This window comes from Nanorana parkeri, unplaced genomic scaffold (genome assembly GCF_000935625.1).
Source record: "Nanorana parkeri isolate BGI_ZX_2015 unplaced genomic scaffold, ASM93562v1 scaffold790, whole genome shotgun sequence".
NCBI lineage: Eukaryota > Metazoa > Chordata > Amphibia > Anura > Dicroglossidae > Nanorana > Nanorana parkeri.
The window spans coordinates 671750-694953 of record NW_017307058.1 but is presented as its reverse complement, the minus strand read 5'-3'; the positions used below and the strand labels follow the sequence as shown (position 1 = coordinate 694953).

Below are 23204 nucleotides of genomic sequence, written 5' to 3'. Positions count from 1 at the left end.
TTCACATAATGCTCTTCTGCCCCCCCCCCCCCCCCCAATCTCCATGGATAATAGAAGTAGGAGTAAGGCGGCAATCTCTATACCTAAAATGAACTTGGAAGCTTTACCCATTCAGGTCGGTCAGCATTTGACTGCAGTAGAGGTGACAGTGATGCTTTCAGCTATATGAGAAAACATTTTCTGAGTCATAAAGAATACAACAGGGTCACTGTGGGGATCCGGGGGATTGGATAATGAGATAATACACAATCTCTTGTGAAGGCAACGTTGCTGCTGCTGCATGCCGGGATAACTTTGGCATTTCAGTTTTGGTTAGATGTCAAAGGGATGAATCATCTGCTTCTTAGACCTAAACATAAGACTTGGTGGACCACTCCGTCTCTTTTTCTGCCGTCACTCTTTTATGTTTCTGTTTTTTTTTATAATGTGGTATTGCGTATTTAGCATTTAGAATTTAACTGCCCCATTTGAGAACTTTTGCCATTAAGGGGGATTAAAGAAGAACTCCAGGAAAACTTTTCCTTAACTCTTGCAGTTGGGCTACCCCCCTCACTGCAAGGGTTAAATGCTCTTCTTTTTTTTTTTTTATTACTAGGTTCAAAAATAATGAAGTTCTACTCACCCGATGCTCCGAGCTGGCCGGCTATCGCAGCTCTCCCTCCGGCCTCTCTCCTCCTACACTGCAGCATTGGAATCTTTCTCAGCGTCCTCGCGTCTATGCACTATGAAGGGAATTTATCAAAACTGGAGCAGATAGAATCTGGAGCAGTTGCCCATGGCAACCAGTCAGCATCTCTCTTCAGTTTGCTCAGTTGAGATTTGAGAGATAGAAGCTGATCGGTTGCAATCCAAATCTGCTCCAGTTTTGATCAATTCTCCCTTATGTATAGACGTGATGATTTACTGGACCTTCGACTGCTGCAGGAGGGGGAGAGAGGCTCTAGGGACCAGTCTAAGAGGAAGCCGACTTTCGGGTTTCGGTGGTTGAGTATAACTTTTTTTTTTTTTTAATCTAGACAAAAATTAGCAGTTAACCCTTGCATTCCGGTGGGCAGCCCCACTGCAAGGGTTAATTCCCCCCACCCCGGAGTTCTTTAAGTTTAATGTTATGTTATTTAGCAAATATAGTATCCCCTGGGAAGATTAGCCCTTACACCTTTTCAGGGACTCCAGCAATGAGATCTTGGAGTCTGAATTTCTGGGTTTACTTATCTGTTCTCAGAATATTCTAGTGTCTGTGTTCTGGAGGATGAATCAGGAACATTGAGACTAGAGGGGCTGAGCTGGGATCTGTATTGGGGAATCCATTAGGTGATTATTCACACAAGCTTCTCCCCTTACGGAAATGCTCATCTGCTCATGAGTTGTAATATTAGAATACAATGTCTTTGCAGGCCCGACAAGTCCTAGACATGTTTCCACAAGTACCGTATCATCTGGTTCTGCAGGACCTGCAGATCACTCGCTCAGTGGAGATTACAACGGATAATATTTTAGAAGGACGGATCCAAGTGCCTTTTCCTACACAGGTCAGTGCCTTGGGTAGAGGTGCTGTTCAACATGATTTTTGCTAGCAGATATTAGAGTTAATCATATTACCCAATGCTTATTCCAGCTCTTCTAAGAAGGAATTTTATATTACAGAGGCCAGATGACCCCAGACCAGCCGCTGACAGCTCTCCAGATGCAAATGAGCAGGAAGACAACAGCAGTTCAGTGCAGGTATTATACAATGCATGTGCTTAGCTTGTCCTTAAATGCCTATGTGTGTATTGCCAATGATTACCCTTGTGGCTTCTACAAGCATTTTCTGTAAGTAGTAATTTCATTCTCACCTTTTCTCTATACCTTCGTGTTTGTTTCATATGCCTTTCCGTTGTTCTTGAAATGTGAGCAAAGCAAATACGAAAATACATAAAATCTTTGTCTCCATTATCTTAGTTCTGATTTAAACTATAAAATGAAAATTCATCTGTAATTGTAAATTGCATATATAGGTCTTTCCTAAGAGGTCTCTTGGGGTGCAGTCATACTGTAATATGCACTACATTGAATGTTGCCATGAGCATTGAGGTTCCTTGGCATGTGCTACTGGAGGGTCCAAATTTATAGACCCGATTGGGACCCCACAGGGCAGTGTATGGAAATACCGCATGGAAAACTTACTTGCTATTATGCTACAAAGTGGTGTGCAAGTGGGAAGTCCCATAGAAATAAATGGATCTTCCTTCGTTCTTGGACTTTGCCTGTGTTGCAAACCAAAAGAAGTGTGATTTAAGCCATTCTCCTATAGGTGAGTGCACAGAGCTCTCACTGTTGTCTACTATATGTATTTCTGCATTTAAAGTGTACAGTATGAAACTCCTATTTCTTTATTTTAGTTTTGGATAGAATGTGAAAATGTTGCTAACTGTCGGGGTAATTTCTCACAGATGGCTCTGGTGACCACTGTCTCCTGTACAAAATGTGATAGGAAATCCAAAATGTTTGGGGTGGCACAGGAATAGAGGGGAAATCTTCCACTTGGGAAACCTGTTCTGGTGACAGTTTCAAAAGGGGATATCCCCTTTTTTATGAAGACACTTCCTCCTTACTTCCTGTTGTGCCTCTCGGATAGGAAGTGAAATCTTCCAGACAGTACAAAGACAGCAAAAAAGAAAACAAAAACCTGACGGGTCAAACGTTTGAGCTTTACATTCACTTAACAGTGTTCATGTAAGGTTTGCATGTGTGGCATTAAAACTACCTTACTCCGAAGTTCCAGTCATTTCCTGCTGCTGATGTTATTGGCATTCCCACAGGGATCATGGGAAAGCTTAGGGTCCCAATTCTCGAGAGAGGACTTTACTGCAATGTACAGGAACGTGTTCTCGTGGGATATAGAATACTCAACTTATTCAGGATTCCTCAGGAAGGCCAACTGGCATCAGGTTGCTTGCTGGAAGTCTGGGAGTAAGGTAAAGTTTAAGCCTTGTAGCAGGTAGGGGCAGCCACATAAGCTGGCCTTGCATTTTAGTGCAACGTCTGCTTTAGGACTTGTTAGTATATCTCTTGTTCTTCTTTTACCATAACGTTCACTGTTACGTGTCTTCTCCTAGACTGAGCGAGTTCCTTTGAACCTTTCGCCAAGTGTGGAGGAGTTTGAAGATTTCAGTGAGGTTGACATCCAGGCTACAGAGGCAGAAGATTTTGAGGCCAGAGGCAGCAGGTTTTCCAAGTCTGCAGAGGAGAGGCAACGAATGTTGTTACAGAGGAAAGAAGATATGATGCACCTGGCAAGAAGGTAAGAAGATTTTAAAGCGTTTCTGAGGCTAGCCATGCACGAGCTCGATTTTCTGTCTTCAGGAAAAGCAATAGATTCCTCCATCAACAGTGAGCAGCATGGATAGAGGAATCTCCACTGACAGCTATTGCATTCATCAGTCTAGGGCAGGGTTGCCCTTTAGGTCAATCGCGATCTGCCAGTCGATCGCAAAGCGAACACTTGTAGATGGCGATCGGCTCACTGACCTGTGTCCTGTCCTCCTGCGGCTGAATGTGTCAGACGCTGCACACAGGAAGGGACGGGACACCTCTCCCCCGTGTGCAACGTCGGCCCTGAGGAGACCTGGGAAGCTGCTGCAGTGGAGGTAAGAAAAGACAGACAGGAGAGATACAGCAGATAGAAACAAGAGAGAGCAAGAGAAGAGACAGCCAAGAGAGAGGGCCGGTTCACACCACAAAGTCTGCGTTCCAGAGTGTTCAGCCTCTGGAACGCAAGCCGGCCAGCTCCCTGCGTTCAGGGCAGGAGGGAGCATGGTGGTGCATTGAAGTCAATGGCACCGCAGCCATGCCCCCTGCCTGCAGTGCGATCGCCCACACCCAGAACGCAGGCACTTGCAGCATTTTTGCAGATTGGACTGGACGCAGGTACTAGAGTGCCTGCTTTCTGGGTTACGGGTGATCGCACTGCAGGCGGGGGGCGTGGCAGGAATTGTCCCAAAGTCATGCTGTCTATGGCCAGCTTAAAGTCCATTTCCACCTTTGCAAGGGATTTGCATCTATTGTGGTAATGAAGATGTGCAGTGATGATGTATATGTATGTACATTTTCATGACTCACATATGCAGCTGCTGGAAAAACCAGGAAAGCCTGCAATGTCTGTTTCATGTACACTTGGTGCACATTGCTGGCATATGCTTTTTAACTACCTCCCGGCCAGCCGCTGTGTATACACGGCCTGCCGGGAGCTTCTTGGATGTAACTGGGCGTGTATACACGGCACGCCCGAGCGGGAAATCCCCGCTATTGTCCCATCTTTTATATTTTACCAAAAAAGTGGGTAATATTAGTTGTTTTATAGCATAATGTAAAAAAAAACTTTTTTTTCTCAAAATTTTCAGTAATTTCTCCTGAATATAGTAAAAAATAAAACCCGCAGTGGTGATTAAATACCACCAAAAGAAAGCTCTATCTGTCCCCAAAAAATGGTATAAAATTCATTTCAGTACAGCGTTGCGTGACGGAATAAACGTCAGTCAAAGTACCGCAGCGCTGAACACTGAAAAATGGCCTGGCCAGGTAGGGGATCTAAACACCTGGTCTTCAAGCAGTTAAAAATACCTCTGCAAAGGTGGAAATGGGCTTTCAGCCCAAAACCAAAAATGTAATATGTTGCAGCTTACCAGTCCTTAGATGTGGTGGCTACATTAGTTTTTCTTCTTTCTTTTCACCTGGTTATTCTGCAAACATTACACTTCCTCTGCCATGATGTCCCTTTTTCCCCTCTGCTGCATCTATGGAGGAAGTCAAATTTGTCGCAGACATGTTTCCCTTTGTTCATCTCCATTTATATTGGGGATTCATGGGACGAATAGTTTACACAATAAAGATCAAAGTTAATTTTGCTTTATTTTTGGCTCACATGAGAGGTGATAATGACACTGCATTTCCGGCAAGATCAACTGATAGTTTCTGTACTTGTTGAAAATTTTCTTAGCCTTAAAAGTGAAAACTAATTCCACTGCCACATCTAATATTTAGGCACACTTTAAATGGCGGGACTGAAAACAGGCTGTCAGCACAGGGAATATCACAGCAGATGATTTACAATCCTTTCATCCCAAGATCTGTTTCATGTAATTTGTCTAAAAACAACTGTGATTTAGTGTCTTGTATTGCCTGTTTGCTGATTCTGACACACTTTAGAAAGTGGTCACACCATGTCATTGCACAAGCTCTGCTGTGACAACACATAGAGAACAGCACCACCTAGTGGAAGAGTCAAGTATGTGAGAGCAATGATAAAAACACACAAACATTGCTATATGCAGCACATTAGGGGGCATTTATCAAACTTATGCAGGTTGAAGACTGGACAGATTTTGCATGCTGCATATTTTCTTTTGAGGTGTATGTAGTTTGTAGTATGCAACGGCATATTTTAAAACCTAGATTATTGACAGAATTGCAAGTGTTTTATGATGCATAAAAATTTCCCAGTTTTCATCCTGAGTTTTATAAACTGGAACAGAGCAGAACAGTGTATGTGTCTCTCTGCTCCATCTTCATAGAGGCAACTGCAGAAGTGATCACTTTTCCTTTAGGTCCTTTATAGCCACTTGATGGCAGCCGTCTTGTAAATGGATCATTTGCAGCAAGGTTTGTACTGTGTGGGTGCATTTTCTTTTTTCTGTATATTTGACATGTGCTATGGTTTATGAGTAGTTGCAAGACCGTGGTGTGCTCATTTCTGTAAAATGTCCAGTTTTAGAGATCCATCTCTATCAGCTCTTGTAAAATGAATTCTACATTTATGAAATATTCTTTGAACATGATTGCAGAGGATGCAATGGGCATCATGTTTGTAAAACTGAGCTTTACTTTTTTCGGCCGCATGGATCCGCCAACATGAACGATCCCATACATTGCTTTGGGGACCATTCATGCGAACGTGCGGGTTATTTTTGCCGTGCTGATCAGTGCCGCTCCCATAAAGGTTTCAATGGAACCACGCTGATCAGCGTTGTTTTGGGCATCTTTAATTGCGTTTCAGTGCTGAAATGCAATTAAAAACTCTCCTAACCTCCCTTGCGAGATAAGCGCAGTAGACGCGCTAATCCGCAACCGCCCTGGTGTGAATGGGCTCTCGATGGTTTGTTTTTTTGTTTCTTGTGACATTTATTTGTTGCACTTTGTAAGCTGATGAACGCAATCCTCCCAGCTCTCTTTTATTTGATATGGATAACATCTCAGAGACCGTGTAGTCTATTCTTTGTTATGTACTGGTGAAGCAAGAGACCATGAAGAGTTCCTCAAATGCATATGATAGAAGTAATACAGAAAGACTTTTGCAGCATAAAGGATATTGGATTGGAGCTATAAAGGAATGTCTGATACATATTCTTCTTCTTTCCCTACAGGAGATATCTGAATAGAACTTCAGAAGATGAAGGCTTCCTCATGTCACCAGAACAAACTGCGTCCTTTGAGGGTATTTCTTCGGACTCTGTAAACATCCGCAGGCGTACATTGGCAGCGGCTGCCGAGCGCAGAATTCAGTTGCAGCGGCCCCCTCAATAACGACTAGATTGCACATGCCACCTGACGTTGTATTTGTGCACGAGGTGCACGCACAGACTCGTACTGACCCAGCACCTTGCTTATGAGCTATTCCAGCTCGACAGACGCAGGTCTGCTTTTGTAATTTCTTTTTCTGGAAGCCCTTTTGTGTTTAGAATGATCAGGACTGCTTCTGGGCTCTGGTGCACTAACGTGCATTCAGTGCCGACTCTTTCACTTGAAGACTAATGACCATTTCACACCCTCAGAGGATTGTGGTCAACCCGTCCATATGTAGATGGAGGACACTGCCTCTGGTGACTCTGTATATCCAGATAACACCTAGAAAGACCCAGGTCTTTGTATTTTTACATATTTACTGAGCAGAGACTAATATTTTACCAGTGTTTCTAATCAAGGACCGTTCTCTTTATGGGTGTCCCATATCAATGCCATTTGTTTACGATATTCGCAAATGCAAAATGTTTAACCCTAAGGTGTCGCATCTCACAATCTCAGACATTAAAGCTTTACCTGCCCGTGTCATTCCATACCCGGGTAGAAGGAGATCTGGACTTGTCGGAATATCTTCTGCTTGCATTTGTTCTGTTTATCAGTGTTTTAGAATTTTTGTATTACAAAAACATTTAAAGGACCAATAAACCTAAAGTATGTTTTTTCTGGTCTGAGTAGATAACATCAGTCACAAGACAAACAAACTTTATATACCTGTTCACAATTTGGAATTGTCTGTCCCCATTGCGTTAAAGAGAAACTCGTATACTCGGTGAGTACTCATTTTGAGTTGTAGAGTTCATTTTAAGGTCATTTATATGTGTTCTTGCTGTGCCATATATATTTTCTATCAGATATAGATATGTAGGGTCTCCCGCTAGCGAGTGCGATCAGCATCCTTGCTGAACAGCTGTTAAGAGAAGATCAGTTGATGGATATACCATCTACACAGCATGTGTTCATTGAAAGTCCATTGACTGAACACTGTCGGAGTAATGAGGAACAGTTAGTCATTGTACTCCACTATAGGAGAAAGCACAGTCTATGTATGGGATAGCAAATATCACAGCCCCATTCTTCAAGTATAACTAAACTCTTTACATTCTATTAATCATACATTAGTAGTTATTCACTTTAATGCTAAACTCTAGGTGTATATAAAAGACAAATGAATGCAAATGTATGGTCATTAATACCTCACTATATGTATTGCCAGCAGGGTAAGTGCCCGAATTTAATTTGGCATCAGCCTGTTGCAATCCCCTGTACAGGCTAGGAGTGGGAGAAGAACCACAGAGACAATCAGTTGTGCTTCAGTGCTGATGCACTAACCAGGGGCATGCTAGTAGGTGAAGAGAGCAGAGAGATCTCATCAGTCTGCTACTTCTCCTTTTACTGTCCAGTTGCAGACTGGGGGAGGGACAAGACCTGTAAGTGTTATTTAACTGCAGCAGAGGAAAATCAGCTCTACTTTCCTGCCAGAAAGGGTTGTGTCATGCAATGCTGCTTACGTCTCAGACCTGAGTGGACAGAAACAAAAATCAAAGCAGTTCTCGCTTATATACTATGGGGGGAATTTATCAAAATCTGGAGCAGCCGTGCATTGCAACCAATCAGCTTCTTTGTTCAGTTAAGATTTGAAAATAAGAGAGAGGCGCTGATTGGTTGCCATGCACGGCTGCTCCCAGATTTTGTCTGCTCCAGTTTTGATCAATTCCCTTCTATGTGTTTTTAGCTGTTTATCTGGCAGTGTAGCTTTAAGATGATTACTCCGAGCATATAAAATCTTAACTCTTGAAGTGGGCCTACCCCCGTACTGCAAGGATTAAATGCCCATTTGGTCTAGGAAGCAAATGTAACAAAGCAAAACCTGAATCTCAGACTCGGTTGGCTGCTAGACCAGTCCCTACAGCTTTGCACTGGTGGTCTATGTTCCCAGTAAATCATCACATGCAATACAGCTCCAGTGAGGGACATTCCAGGGGGAGCGAGGGACTGGACTAGCGAGGGACCGGACTAGCACCCAGCCGGGTCCGATACTTAACCCTTGCAGCGCGGTGGTAGCCCCACTGCAGGGGTTAGGATTTCATATACCCGGAGTTCTTTTAAAAGCAAATCTATTAAATAATCGATTCCCTCTTTTCCCCACAGTATTTTATAACAACATAACAGAGAGGAACTCGGCAAGGTACAGCAATAAAATAATCAGAATTCTAACATCTAGAAACCTGAAACTGTTACAAGTCTTGTGAACGCTTTCATCTGCACTTTTTTGTGAACAGAATTAGATTTACTGGTCCTTTTAATGCAATCGGTTTCATACTTCAAAGTGTCTGAAATGAGAAATGTCTGTATTACTCTACGGCAACCACATCCAAGTCCTCCATATCATTTTCCAGTACAAGTTTGGATCTGGTTGCTGTGGGCCGGGAAATACAATACTTCTATTCGGACTTCTTAGTGGGGTTAAGTGTTCTGCGTACAGATGTCTAGTGTTGAGGAACGTGGCTTGTACCAGAGTGAAGTCTAGCATTGTATTGATTGTTCAGGCAGTCATGGCGACGAGGAGGGAATGTTAGTGTCTTGCAGCTTTGTACTAAAAACTGGGGTTCTGCCGCTGTGGTGGAACTCTGCATGGCTTTGTGCGTATTCTGCAAGCAATACTTTAACATGGGCCGCAATGTCCACAGAATTCCCTTTGTGAATTCTCTGCCTCCTGCATGATCGCTTGCTGAGCGCAATACATTGGCGTGATCCTGACTTAAGAAACGTGTTTTTGTGTTGATTGGCAGGCATTGTACATAGTTTATTATTTGGACTGAGTCATTGTTACAGGAGAAACCAGATCAGCATTTTCTCAGTTGGTCTTCACATATTCTCTCAGTGTACCTTCCATTGTGACTGTGCGAATACTAATGACTGTATTTGCACACATTTATTACATGACATTGAGGGGGCTACGTGTGGGCTCCAGTGAACCTTCTTCTTTTTTTTTTTTTAGATGCGCCATCAACACAGGATAATTGATGCCTTGCGATCTGGCTATTGCAAATGCTGGTTTTTATTCTAAAAAATAAAATGTCATTCAGTGTTAAACATCTGGGGCAGTACGTTCATTTTCAGTGATCTCTTCTTGGTTTCTGAAATTCTTCCCTCAAAGGACACCAAAGCTTTTAGTTACTATCATATATTGTGCTGAATGGAGATCTTAGTTCAGGAGACCTCACACAAGGTCAGGTCTACATCTGGTCAGCCAGCTATTCCATGCGCTTCTCTGAGATGGGGGGCTGTAGTGTGCTGATCATTTATGGCCCGTCATGTACAGTTTCTCCTTCAGGATCTATGGAAAAATTGCCAAGCATGCCCAGTGTGATGTGGCCTACTGGATAAGTGAGGATAATTCTCCCAGCCTAGGTTCAGGCCCTTAGATGAGGTTGCTTGCCGATCTGAGGTCTGTAGATGGGATTGGTAAAATAAGGGGGAGCTAACCTTATAATTAATACAGTGTGTTATAATGTATGAAATCCTTCAGCAAAAAATATATATAGATCTCACCTTTCACTCTCCTGGTTAATGTTTTGCCGGTCTCTTTCTTCATTTTGCTAACATTTCCACTAAACATGTATATAAAATTCTGTCCCCAGGCACTTCTGAAAAAGGGGCGACAATGCTGTCTTTGCATTGGCTGTATGTAACCCCATTGTCACTCTTAGCTGCACACTTCCGCTGTGCACAGTGACTGGACGTGCTAATGCTCAGTGTTGACGCTCCCTCCGCGCTGCCTACCACTCTTATTGACAACGTCTACAAAAAGGTGGATCAGACTGGCAAGTTTGTAGTTGTCCTAAGGCATGAAACCTAGCAGGTTGGGTGTTGTCTATAAAATACGGAACATCAAGAAATGTTAATTGTGTATTAAGGCTGGCCATACACTTATAGATTTTCTATGGTCAGATGGAAAAATGTGCAACAGATTCCTCCGTCTCTGCTAAACTGTGTGGATGGAGGAATCGCCCACTGGACCAAGCTTCAGTATCTTGCTAGTCAGCACCGTTGGCTGTCAACATACCAGAACAATCTGATTGGATGCAGGCATTGTTCAAGTGGTTTGACAGCCAGTGGGGGTCCACTAGCAAGATTCCTCCATCCACACAGTTTAGCGTAGATGGAGGAATCTGTTGCACATTTTTCCATCTGACCATAGAAAATCTGCAGATCATCTATAGGTCATCTATAGGTGTATGGCCAGCTTAAACTACCCTGAAAATTTTGTCTTGAATTCATCCTGAAAAATCGTGTACTTCCTGACCTGTGAGTGTGCCTACAGCCTTATAACGGTATATGCGGTGTGTTAGGAACTGATGCCTATGACTGCTACTCTCATGAGATTTGGAGTGAGAGTTGGTGATGGTCCATACTGTGGTGCTTGCTGGAAAGGAATCTGCACCTGAGAACCTAAAGTGCAGGCATGCATCTCCCTGCTTCTTGAATATTTCCCCCACTAGGCAGCAGTCTTTAGAGAGTTAGCCGTGACTTGAGCAAGCAGAGACCCAGTACAGAACAAGGCATGGTAAGTCGGTTATGGGCACTTTTTTAGGACAGTGTGCATGCATATGTATGGCCTTGAAGTCTGATCCTATTAGATACTATGCAAATGGGGCATACAAAGGGTTTTCGGGCAAATAAAGTAATCAGCCCTGTGTGGTGTCTGCGATTTATTCAGGACTTTCAAGTTTAAGAGGTTAAAATGGGTGACAGATTCATTGTGATTTAATGGACAATGAGTGTCAACAGATAAACTTTAGGCACCCAAACCAGAATAAAAACACGGCTGTTTTTTGCTAAATATTCTCCCTAAGTTCCCAGTTTCTTGATTGTACAGCACAGGACACAGAGTGTTAATTCTAGACTGGATGGGTTATGCACTGCCAGGTGCCTCATTTTTTCCTAGTGTCCTTATGCAATGGGCACTCCGAGAAAAGTACATATTTGTTCTGCATTTTCTTTGCTCAGGACTCTTCTAGAAAGTCTTCCTAGGCTGCTATATGGATCGGTTTTACTCCTTGGTAGACTGTATTCAGACTTAACTTGAAGGAAGATGTGGGGCTGACCTGTAATGTTTTCAGAGCACTAGATCCTGCATGGGACACTCACCTTGGCACTTAGAGCAGTTGCCATAGGGTTTTATACAGTCAGTGGTGCCCGGTACCCATTTAAATGACTACGCTATTTTGTGTGGTCACTGCTGCTCTGAGGATTGGTAAGTCTGGGCTAATCCCTGGGTTAACATTGGGGCTACCCCTCTCTTTTTACATTTGGTGCACTTCGCCACTGTTCCATAGATGGCATGTGTAGCCTGCCTCTGGAGTTCTCTACTGAACATCTGCCCACACGCTGGTACCATGACTATGTCTATCTACCAAGATATCCAAACCTCTGCAAACTTCTGCAGTAGGTCACCACTCCTGCCTACAGTGTTTGGACACTAGGCACCCTCTAAGCTCTACAGTAGTGAGCACTGGGGTTCCCTCTCAGGCAAATGGCAGATCATAGGTGTGGGGAGGTATGGGGGTACAGGAGGATTCTGTCTGTTAGTTCCAGCCCTATGTTCTGCTCCTTCTCCCCAACTCTCCCTACCTCAAGGTCCTTTTCAGTACCCTCCAAGACCCCCTTCTGCGCAGAGAGGAATCTGTCAGTAATGGCTGAATTTATTGAGAACATGTCTGAATTATTGGGTTCCTTAAACTGCAGGGAGTGCAAGTGGGCCCTCTCCTTCCACCTTCCTCTGTTTGCTTGTGCACTCCCTGAGGAAGAAGGTGAGAAGCAAGTAGTTGCTTCCAGTTGTTTGAACTCAGTCCAGAACAAGGACCCGTCTCCTGACATCTCTCCTAGCACATTGGCCTTCTGGACATGGTACATCATCATGGTACAGCTAGAGCCTTTGCCGAAGGTTACTAGTCTATATCCTTTAAGAACCGAATCAAACCTATCCTGTATAAACATTTTTACTGGGATCACCCTGAAAAATTGTTTACTCCTTCCAAACGGTTTGCTCAGCAATACCGTATTGAAGAGGGTTTCCTTAAAAAAAAAAAAATGGGTTGTCTGCTGGAACCAGCTATTTCTTGTTTGCGCAAGATGTTCCTGAAGGCCATATTTGTCCTTGCAGGCCCTGCTATTGCTTCTTTTAAGGCAATTCCCTAAGCATACCTCTACTCCATGGTGTTGCAGCTCAGCATGCTGACTGTGCTGGTTAAGCAGTTATCAGTCCCTAGACCTCCCTATTCACTTTTCTGGCAAGGCCAGGCTTGGTGGCTTTCCAACCCAGCACTGGACTTGGAGAAATCCTTCCCAACGGTCTGGAAGTGTTCATGATGGATGTCAACCTGTCAGATTGGGGAGGTGTCCTGGGGAACCTCTTGGTTCAAGGAACCTGGTCGCCAGAGGAATCTCTACTCCCAATCAACATCCTGTAACTCAGGTCTGTTGTCCCTTTAATGCTGCATCCTTTAGTGACAGGGCCACCTGACCAGCATTTAGTTGGACAACACAACTGTGGCTTACATCAAACATCAGGGAGGCCACCAAAAGTCACGCAGCTCAAGGAGAAGCAGACCTGATTCTGGCTTGAGCAGCACTTCATGTCCCAGCCTTGTTTGCTGTGGAAAATTAGCAGACGGACTTCCTTAGTCGTCAAGGTCCAGACCCAGGAAACTGTTTCCTTCACCTGGAGGTGTTTTAGGAATCTTGTGGTTGGTGGCAGACGTGGAAATTATGTTAAATGCACATATAATGTTATTGGAATTTTTTTTTTTTAATTGAATGCTCTAGTGACAGGTTCTCTTCAAGCTCATGTGCATTAGTGCATCACGATTGCCTTGTAAACATAGTACTGACATCATCCCTGTGCAGCAAATAGACTGTGCAGATTCCCCATCTTTGATGTCAGTGACAGCACTAATAAAAGACCCCCTTTTCATTGGTGTCAGTGGCAGCAATCAAAGACCCCCCTCTTCATATAGGTGGCAGTGGCAGTAATAATAGACTCCCCTTCATTGGTGTCTGGCAACAATAATAATAAAAAAAAAAAATACCTTCCATCAATGGGCAGAAAATAAAGTTCCCCCTTCATTGGTGTTTAATAGTTACATACTTGAACACACACTCACGCTGCTTCCTCCCTATGATGAGCTGGTCATTCAAGTGTTGGGTGCTCCAACACAGAGAGCATTCCAGCACTCTGCACCCGTATAGTGGGACCCCCTCAGGTTGCCAGTCTGACAGCCCTTAGACAATATTTCTGACAGCCCTTAGACAATATTTGTTTAGCAGAGTCCAGATTTATTGTTTATTTACATGAAAGGTGACGGTTACATTTACCAGGAAAGTGTTTTCTTCTACACTTTACAGAATTATTCCCTCATGGGTCCTTTAGGGTTTAAGCTTCCGTCATGCGCTAAATGAGAACTTGTATATGTCCTATCACATTAAAGCCCCTTTTGTCCTTTAACCCCTTCGTGACTGACGACGTACAGTGTACGTCGCCAGCATCGGGGCTGTTTAAACAGACTCCCGGCGACTTTTGCCGCCGGGAGTCTGTTTAAATTTGTAGAGCCGACTGTCAGCTTTACAACAGAAGCGATCCTGGCGACTTACCTGTCACCAGATCGCTTCTGTGTCCCCCCCCCCTCCTATGGGCCCTTGCGCTAATATTGCGCAACATAAAAATTTTCAACTACCACCATTTTATTCTATAGGGTCTTGGCATTCAGAAAATATATAATGTTGGGGGGTTTTACGTCATTTTCAGGCCTAAAATGTGGAATATAACATGGGTGCAAAAAAAGAAAAAAGGGCCTCAGTCATGAAGGGGTTAAAAGAACCAGTATATAATATGTGTTGGTGCAATAAATGAGAAAGATGGAAATTGCGGTTGAACACGCACGGGAGGGGATGTGGGTTTGTATTGAAGTCAATGGCACTGCAGCCATGCCCCCTGCCCACAGTGAGATCGCCCGCACCCATTACACATTAGTGGGCGAGGGGCCTGTCTGCGGTGCCATTGACGTCAATGCACCGCCACGCCCCCTCCCACCCCTGAATGCAGGTGTTTTTTCGTTGGTAGATCTTGTTGAGCTTGAGGATTTTTAACTATTAACCCTTTCAGTGGGGCTACCCTCGCACTGCAAGGGGTAACTGCTAATTTTGGTCTAGGGATGAAAATAAAGAAGATACACTCAGCTGATCCTCGGTCCTGCAACAATGACCACTCAACTCTCTTCTGTCTGCTCCAACTGTGGTATGTCCCTCGGCATCCACACATCTAATGGCCCTGCATTAGATGTGATGATGCCACAGGTCTTTAGAACACCAGCGGCTGGGGGGAGAAGGTGCTGTGGGGACCCGTCTAGCAATCAGGCGGGACCCAGGTTCAAGTCTATTTTCATGCCTAGAGGGTAACCTTTTTTTAATCTAATAAATACATTTTAATAAATCCTGAAGCAAGGTCAACTTGAAGAAGGAACTGCTCTCCAAGGACTGGGACTAGGCAGAGGAAACTGAAACTGTTGTGCTGGTTAGGGGACACCAGACTCATCCTAGACTGGAGAAGGCTCTACGCCTCAGTTCATCCAAGGTCCAAGAGAGAAGTGAGATGAATGTCTGGAAGGGGTGCCAGGTCAAACGTCCACCTACCAGGACTATCCACAAAACCCTGAGGATGACTTAGTTTTATAGGGTCTCCAAGTAATGTATGGGAGTCCCTAAACCCCGTAGGGAGCCAGGGTTTTTTTCTCACAGAGGCAGAATGATCAATAGAGTAAGGTAAATGGGAGCTTCCTGCAGAGGGAATAGCAGGTAGATCACCTCACCAACATTTAAAGGGGAGGGGGGTTACAGGATTGATGCAGCAAGTCAAGAGTATAATCAGGACATTGCAGAATAATCTGGTAAAAATCCAAGAGATAAGATTGTCAGAAAGACCTTCTCAAGTATGCGGGAAAGGGCCCAGGTCAACAGATCCCACAAGTCATTACAGTTTCAAATGCTACTGTGAGAGTATTCCAGCATCAGGAAACTAGCTTGTTCAGCATGCAAATAGCCCAGGGTATCATGAAGCCCTTCTCTGTCTTCACCTATAACAAAGGATCATGGACTGCTACCCATGTCCAGAAGCAATCGGTTGAGAAAAACTGGCCTCCGGAAGATTGCACTTAAGAGCAGGACTAATAAGATTTCATCCAAGTCAGGATCCAAACTACCTCTTGTCACTACTGTGCCTCCTAGATGGTAGAGGCATGCCAAAACCTTGAAATTCGAACCATAACAACTATGGGAAGGGCTGAAGTAGTCAGAAGAGATTGGAGTAAGAGGGGTGCCACGGAGATGGTGACTCCTTTTCACATGCCTCTCGCAACAGTTGAGAAGTGGGTAACTCCCTGACCAAACGATAGGGACATGAGGTCAATCATGCTGTAGACCCTTCTACTGAGCAGCTATATTGGTTTAAACTGTTTGCAGGCGATGAAAAGTTTTCAGCTCAGATTCCTGATAAAGCAAGATCCAGCTGAATCTTAGAGGCATGTGGACCATCAGGAATTTGCTGTCAAAAAAAAGGAGGTCATCTGAGTGTCTCAAATGGGGATGCCATGAGAAGGCATTGGGCAAACACTGGAACACCCTTAGGAACTCTTTGTGTGCATCAAAGAGACTTAGAAGTCAACTCCCTGGTAGGACAGTGATCAGCAAGTACTGGTTCAAGCTGACCATGAAGGTCAGAGGATTCAGCTGGAGAGGAACAGGGATGGTGGATCTGATAGATACTATACAGATTGCCTTACATGTCCCAAAAAAGACAAACAAGTGCTTTGGTTGTCAACACACTACATAGGGCCGCGGTGTCAGCAGCCTTTTATAGTGTGCTGCAGGGACTGTGAGACATGATTGGGCAGAGTCATTGTGACTTTGCCCAATCATGGCTCTATATTTGTACTGAGCCCTGATTGGCAAAGTCTTGCACCTGACTGTAGCCAATTACCGTTTCGGCCGGCACAGTGCATTGTGGGATGTTCCGCGGTCTGTTCGACCGCGGACATCCTGTAATGTTCGGCGCTCAGAGAACGCTAGAACAGGCTATGTTCGACTCGAACATGCAGCCCATCCCTAGTTGAGAGAACAGTGGCCAGATTGGGAACCAGCTCCTGAGGTTAAACTGGCAAATAGAACAAGAATATTTTGGTCCAGGAGAGCTCAAGGAGGCAGAGGTAGGCCCAGTAAGCAATCAGAGTAATTCCAATTCCTATAGAAGAATACTTTCAAGAGTGGGTGTAGGAGCTCTGAATGACTTGAAAAAGGAAACAGCAGGCTGATCCTCCAGATGCAGAGTAGCATGTACTGCATCAAAAAGCCAGTTGGCACTAGCTCTGAATGGGGTGACTTTGGCCACAAAGTCTTGCGCAACTGCAATGGAGACCCTGGCTAAACCGCAGGGGACTAAGCCTCACCAGATAGAGCTAAGGAGAACTACAATGACAAGGTGGATCCTATAATCTTAGGGTAGCTATATTCCAGATTTTAGACATCAGTACCTTCAAAAGGTAGCGAACAATTGTCCCCAAAATCATTAGGAGAGCGTGATGGGGGGTCACCTGTTACAGCACGACTGTCCCCTCTGTGCCTAGGTACAGACTTCTTGCAACCGTGTGGCAATAGTACAAAAAAGTTCAGGGCACAAGCCAAGGCAGCAGGTACTCACACAATTGTAGAGACCAACTCAAGCCGTGATGTAGCAATGAATCTTGGCTGAAAAGGGAAGAATTGGAGACAAAAATTAGGTCAGACTTTTCCTAACAGAGCTGACAAAAAGACATCCATCGTCCTAGGAAACTAGAATTCGAGTCATGCTGGTAGTAAGTGGAACTTGACTGAACTGACTACAAATTATTTTGCTTGCCAGTGTCCAATCCTCCTGTGCGGCAGTATAACCATAGCGTATATACTGTATTTTTCCGTGTATAAGACTATACTTTTTCTTAAAAATATTTACCTAAAAATGGAGGGGCGTCTTATACACGGGGGGCCGAGAGGAGAAACGCAGTTGCGAAACTGCCGATACCTCTGCAAACTAGCCTCACGAGTGAAACTTCCGATTGCAGAGACAAGCTAACAGGTTTCCTCCAATCATGAGCCTTATGTACCTGACGTCAGCTGATGCTGCGGAGAGCGTGTAGCCAGTGCCCCAGATGCAGCAGGGAGCCCATACGAATGTCAGAAAACAAAAAAAAATACCAGTACTAGTAAGCAGCTGTCTTACTCTGCAAAATTTAAACTGGATGTAATCAGTTATGCAAAAGAGCACGGAAAATATTGATCTCTGAATTTTGGGTAAGAAAAGTGGGGGGCGTCCTATACATGGGGGCGTCTTATAGACGGAAAAATACAGTAACTTCCTGTATCTCTCAATTAAGAGGCCATTTACATGGTTGCAGAGCATTAACATACACATCAGTGCACTTTTTTCCTGTGTTAACATGGGATGTGTTAAGCCAGCCTATTCATTTTGAGCAGGCTGTCATTATACCAGCACCATTTTCTTCCAACGCAACGCACAGCTCCACACAGAGTATTTACATGTGTGTTCTGGTATGCTGTATGGCATGCATGTTGTGATGGCACTGTACAACTGGGGCACCTGTTAAAATACACTGTGATGCATTACTTTAGTGATGCTATCCCTTGCAAATCTAACACTAGCAGTTGCTTTTGGATCGCTACATGTACAACCTAACAAAGAAAATTCAATGAGGTGTCTTTGTGTGTGCAGGGGCACTGGTGGAATGTTACATGAATGTATTGTGAGTAAATATCTATTATAGGTGAACCCCAGCCTTACCTGTTTGGATAGACTTCACTTCTCCTGGAATGAAATGGCTTACTCTGATTTCACTGCACAATGTGAGCTTCTCAGTGTGCATTAGAAGCTGCAGCAAGTCCATTAGAGCCTGCCTTGTTTTCTGCCTGGAGGACATCCATCATAAAGCCTTACTGTCCCTGGTCTGACTTTCATTTACTGGATTCAACTTTTTCTTCTATCGCATAGGCTTAACATCAAATGAGGGCATTATTTAGGATGCTCTGTATGCAAATACAGGTCTGCCTTGGAACACCCAATCCTCCAGACTGTCATCCACCCATCAAGGCATTTTGATATTTGAACAACACCTCCCAAGAGCTAGCCCACTGGCTGTGTCAGGGCTGGGGACTTTTGAGAAGAGTACTGAAATTTTTAAGAAGCTATGTATAACACCCTGCTGGCCCCTCCCACCTGTTTGAATGGCATAGAGAAACTCAAAGACCTAGTGATGACATCAATGGGTCTAAAGTAAGGTATGTAAGGTTTTATTTAAATATTTCATTAGCATGCTAAAAAGGGGGAAATGAGGAACCAGAGAAAGCAAAATATAAGCAGATTAAACATTAATATAACCTGAGATAAAAACCACTAACCAATACTGCAACAAGTGCAAAAATGCTCAAAACTCAGCTGTCTTTCAGGTGAACCTGAACTTACTAACAAAAAGAAAAAAATGCTTATGGCAATCATCTAGAAATGTTTGTTGTACCTCATCAGTACCCAGAAATATGTATCCTTTGACCTGATTTCCTCCTGAAAACAAGCATTGTACTTCCTGGGCCTTGAACCTCATAGCTGCCTATTGAAAGTGTTGAGTCATTTAAGGCACTGCTGCCTCTGACAGATGGTCTCACCAGATGTGGAGTGAGATTTATTGTGCTGCTCACTGTTGTCCGTTCTGGAGAGGAAGTTACAATAACAAGGATCTCCCTACTTCCACTTCATCCATTCTGCAGATCTGTGCTTCCTTCACCTCTCCTACTGCTTCTTGAAGATTACCCCACCAGTCTTCAGATCACCACTGATCAGGCGGGCAGCTCTGACATAAGGAAGCAAAGTCATGTTCCTCTACCAAGATGGCCACCTTCACAGAGAGCAGTGGCGGAACTACCGCCTCAGCCTTTGGGGGGGCCCAGCACAGTTGCCAGCCGCTGGATAGCTCTGTATCCAGCGGCCGGCGGGCCCCCAGTCTCTGCTCTGGGAGTTTCGGTTCATCCGACACTCCCGGACGGTGGCGTAGCGAGGGGGGCCGTCTGATACGCTATTAGCGTAGCGGGGGCGATGCAAAATGCGCAGCAGGCTTCCCCGCCACGCTAATAGCGTATCTTCTCAGAAGCTGAACACAGCGCGCCGGTTTAAATAGTAACCCGTACGCTCTGTATCCATATAATGACAGCGTGAGAGTCGGGACCCTGCGCTTGTTGGTCGTTCCAGGGATCAGGTGACTATTAAAGGGTTATTAAACCCTCAGGCTTTTTTGCATATATACGAGGGTAGCAAGCAGTAGATATATGCAAAAAGTTGGAGGAAAAAAAAACGCTTTAACACGGTTTAAACTTACCCAGTCTTTGCCGCGCGCTCCCGTCCAAAAATCCGAAACTGCTCAGGCGGCCGCAAAGCACCTTGGGGCGGGCGCATGCGCAGTTCGGATTTTTGGCCGGGAGACGAGGAAGAGACACAAGGTAAGTCTATGGACGCGCACAGACACCCTGGCACAGGAAGTGCCAGCAACTACAGAGGAGTCAGCGCTGGATCGGAGACCCGCCGCACCGCTGGGGGGACAGATGAAAACATCAGGAAAGAAGATCGGATAAGAGACATCAGTTAGCCCTCGTTCACACCTGAACGTTTTGTAGCGCGTTCTACGCTCGACGAACGCTCTACAAAACGCTCACAAATACCATTGTATTCAATGGTCTCGTTCCCACCTTGGCGTATTTCCGCCCGTCCCTAACGCGCTACAAAACGGCCCACGCCTGAAAAGGTACATGTACTACTTTGGGCCGTTTTGTTGCGCGTTTCCATTGGGATACAGCCAAGTAGCCTTCGGAAACGCGCGTTTGTTGCGCGACTTTTTTACCGTGAATCGCGCATATACAATACGCCTAGGTGTGAACGAGACCTTAAGCTAAGTGCTGGCATTTACATTGGGGGGAAACATTTACTTTAATGTCACTTTAACCACTTCCGGGCCGCAGTATGTCTATAGACGGCGGCCTGCCGAAGTGGGTAAAACAAGAACACGGCTGCTCCGGCAGCCGCGCTCTTGGTACTGCTTTTAACAGCAGGCGATTGCGGTGTAACTTACAATCGATCTGGTGTCTGAACAGCCGCCGGATCTTTTGTACCGTGTGGTACCCCCGCAACGGTCACTGGGTCTCCACGCATTGATCAGAGAGAGATCTCTCCTCCGATCACTGGACGCAGAAGTGCTGTGTATTACATCACTTCCGGTGTCACTGTACACAGTCTCCAGCTCTCAGAGCCAGGACAGGGAGGAGAGCGCGGGTTTTTTTTTGGGGGGGGGGTTTTTAAAACACAGCTTCCACAGTTCAGGTCCCCTTTAACCATACAATTAGTCAGGGTAGTGCAGTGACGTGGGGTACCTCTGGTTCCGGGTGAGGCATTCACCAGCCCCACCCCCAACCTCATGTGAAGGAGGAGCCTCCCTTTCCCTCACTTGCTCAGGCATCGAGATCGATTCTTTTGATTGGACAGATGGCACTTTGCCATTGGTCCAAACCATCCACAGAGCTCACGCCTCTACCAAAGAGTAGAGGCTGCGACAGCTCTTGCCTCAATAATTAGGTTACACAAGCAGTGGGGAAGCCCGCTGCTGTGTTACCTAACTACCTGTCAAAAGCCGGATGAAGCGGCGCCTGTAATTAACAGGCAGCGCTCGGTCCATGACCGGTTACACAGCGGAGAGGCTTTCCCTGCTGTGTAACCTGATAGAAGCTGATCTGAATGGAGAAAAAGCTGTCAGCTTCAGACTTAAAGCGGACAGCTTTTTCCTCCATAATACTAGGTGAGGCTCTGCCTCACCTGACCGCACGTCTCCCTGGAGTAGTGTAAGAACATTATAATGAAATATTATCGTTGTCAGATTTTCATTATTATTTAGGACATATGGATGCTAAGATGAAGATCTCAACCATTGGACATTCTGAGCTGGTATAGAAAAAGCTATCTTCTATTTTCATCTCAAAGATATTATGGGATAAACAGAAAAAAGGCATTGGGGTCACTTGGATCTTTTCTGCCTTCAGTCTTCGATGTTTCTAGCAGCTTGCATTCTTCTCAAAAACGGATCATCTCTGCAGCCAATCGTCAAAGCTTTTCAAGGGATTTAAATCTGAAGGGATGTCACTTTTCCAGCAACACAGTCTAATGTACTTTTATTTTGTATTTCATATCAACTGTCTGCACAGCCTCTTAATGCCCCAAAGGACTTTGCTGAACATGTGCATTGGTATATTGATATTATGACTGTGACATATGGATGGATTATTAAACTTCCATCACTGGATCATTTCTGAGCTGTAGGATTTTTTTGTACTTTGCAGAATAAAATCTTGAACTCAGCAATGTTTGCAAGGCAAAAAGTGAACAGATATTTTTAGGAAACAGAAAAGTGTAATTGTAGAATATCCACACGCAGTATGTGTGATCACATACGATTATCTTGTATACTTGCCCTCTATGGAATTTTGGCTTTGAGTACGGAATGTTCTGTTATGGAATGCAGGATTGTGATGTCACAGTGAAGAATGTCCAGTGCGTCAACTCTTTACACACACTGACACTGACCCAGCCCAACTTTAAAGAGAACATTCCTTGTATACACATATTCTATACACACAACCAAAATACAGACGGAACTCATGAAGTAGGCAAGAATCTTTTATTAGGGGCAATCTCACATCACTAGTGTAAGCAGACCGAAGCTGACCATACACCTAGCTTCTTTTTTGTTCTTCTCCTTGTTCATCACTGTGGCGCCTTGAAGAAGAGACCCTGCACTGCCCCGAAATGTTGGCTATTTAGACCCATGTGATGTTATTTGCAATACATTATATTTTCTTTGCATTTTGGAGTGCTGAATAAGGAAAACAAAACACTTGACGACAACAATGCGCCCCCCCCCCAATTCAACATCCATGCTGAGAATTTTCAGACTTGATTAAAAAAATCGACTTTTCTCGCACAGCAAGACTTGGACCAACTTCCACCAGTGTTTGGCAAGCTGCACAACTTGACTACATGAAAATGTTATATTGAGCCTATTGGAATTACCATTTGATGTTCAACACCACCCCCATTTTAATGTGCCTGCAGACTTGGAGTGGAGGAGGATCATGGATGTGACATCATGTCTCCTAATCCAATCACTGAATGTGTGGTGTTCTTTTAGAAAAAATAAATAAGACGTTTTCTGAGTGGAAGATAGTGAGGAGGGGCGGGTGATGCAACTGGAGGGGTTGGCTTGGGTCACATCTCTCCCTCTCTTCAGTGCCTGTAAGCTGGGCATTGTCTGCAAGGTAATATTCATGTCTCTCCATCATTGCCTTGTCTTACAATGCCTACTGGCATTTGTAGTGTCACCACAGCTGGGGGACTGAAGTTTGCCTACACCTGCTCTGGCGGATTCTCTATAGAATACAATAAATGTATTCTTACAGTAGAGTAGTGGATTAGAAAGATCTTTCTACCAGGGTCTAAGGCAGCAGTAAAAACA

The 23204-nt window shown here is 44.5% G+C and overlaps 1 protein-coding gene across 2 annotated transcripts in view; it reads left to right on the top strand.

The window, feature by feature from the left end:
* AMFR (autocrine motility factor receptor) overlaps window positions 1-7286 on the top strand; it is a 41623-nt gene extending 34337 nt beyond the window's left edge. Inside the window, exons 11-14 of one of the 2 annotated variants that reach the window (XM_018564876.1) lie at window positions 1395-1529; window positions 1645-1722; window positions 3099-3283; window positions 6402-7286. In XM_018564876.1, the coding sequence (XP_018420378.1) occupies window positions 1395-1529; window positions 1645-1722; window positions 3099-3283; window positions 6402-6561 (558 nt within the window). In that variant the 3' untranslated portion in view covers window positions 6562-7286. Of the gene's footprint in view, window positions 1-1394; window positions 1530-1644; window positions 1726-3098; window positions 3284-6401 lie in introns of both variants that reach the window. The other variant, XM_018564875.1, reaches the window with a different exon arrangement.
* The last annotated feature ends 15918 nt before the right edge of the window (window positions 7287-23204 follow it).